At 67.0% G+C, this 267-nt stretch overlaps 1 protein-coding gene across 1 annotated transcript in view; it reads right to left on the bottom strand.

Annotated features, from left to right (window-relative positions):
* Positions 1–264, bottom strand: part of LOC104541995 (histamine H3 receptor-like) — a gene marked incomplete at its 5' end in the record, with an annotated part of 3,545 nt that extends 3,281 nt beyond the window's left edge. The window contains 2 exons of the mRNA XM_010186168.1: positions 1–60; positions 141–264. The exon at positions 1–60 is cut by the window's left edge and continues 125 nt beyond it. Coding sequence (XP_010184470.1) covers positions 1–60; positions 141–264 — 184 coding nt within the window. The remainder of the gene's footprint in view (positions 61–140) is intronic.
* Between the last annotated feature and the right edge of the window lie 3 nt (positions 265–267).

Here is a 267-nt window from a genome sequence, read left to right as displayed (position 1 = left end):
GCCGGAGCCTCCACTCGCCAGTCAGCACGTAGGGGATGTAGAGGGGGATGCAGAAGCCGCCTGCGGACAGAGCTCGGCGGTGACAGGGTGCAGCACCACGGACCACAATCCTCCACCCCTCCCGGCGCCCCGGAACTCACCCACCAGGAGGTCGGCGATGGCCAGGTTGAGGAAGAAGAAGTTGCCCTGCGTGCGGAGGCTCCGGTCCACCACGAACGCCAGAATGACCAGGGCATTGCCCAACACCGTGGCCAGCACCAGCAGCCC

Source organism: Mesitornis unicolor, unplaced genomic scaffold (assembly GCF_000695765.1).
Source record: "Mesitornis unicolor isolate BGI_N332 unplaced genomic scaffold, ASM69576v1 scaffold42826, whole genome shotgun sequence".
Taxonomy (NCBI): Eukaryota; Metazoa; Chordata; class Aves; order Mesitornithiformes; family Mesitornithidae; genus Mesitornis; species Mesitornis unicolor.
Note: the sequence above shows the minus strand (reverse complement) of the source record. Positions and strands in the feature narration are given on the sequence as shown.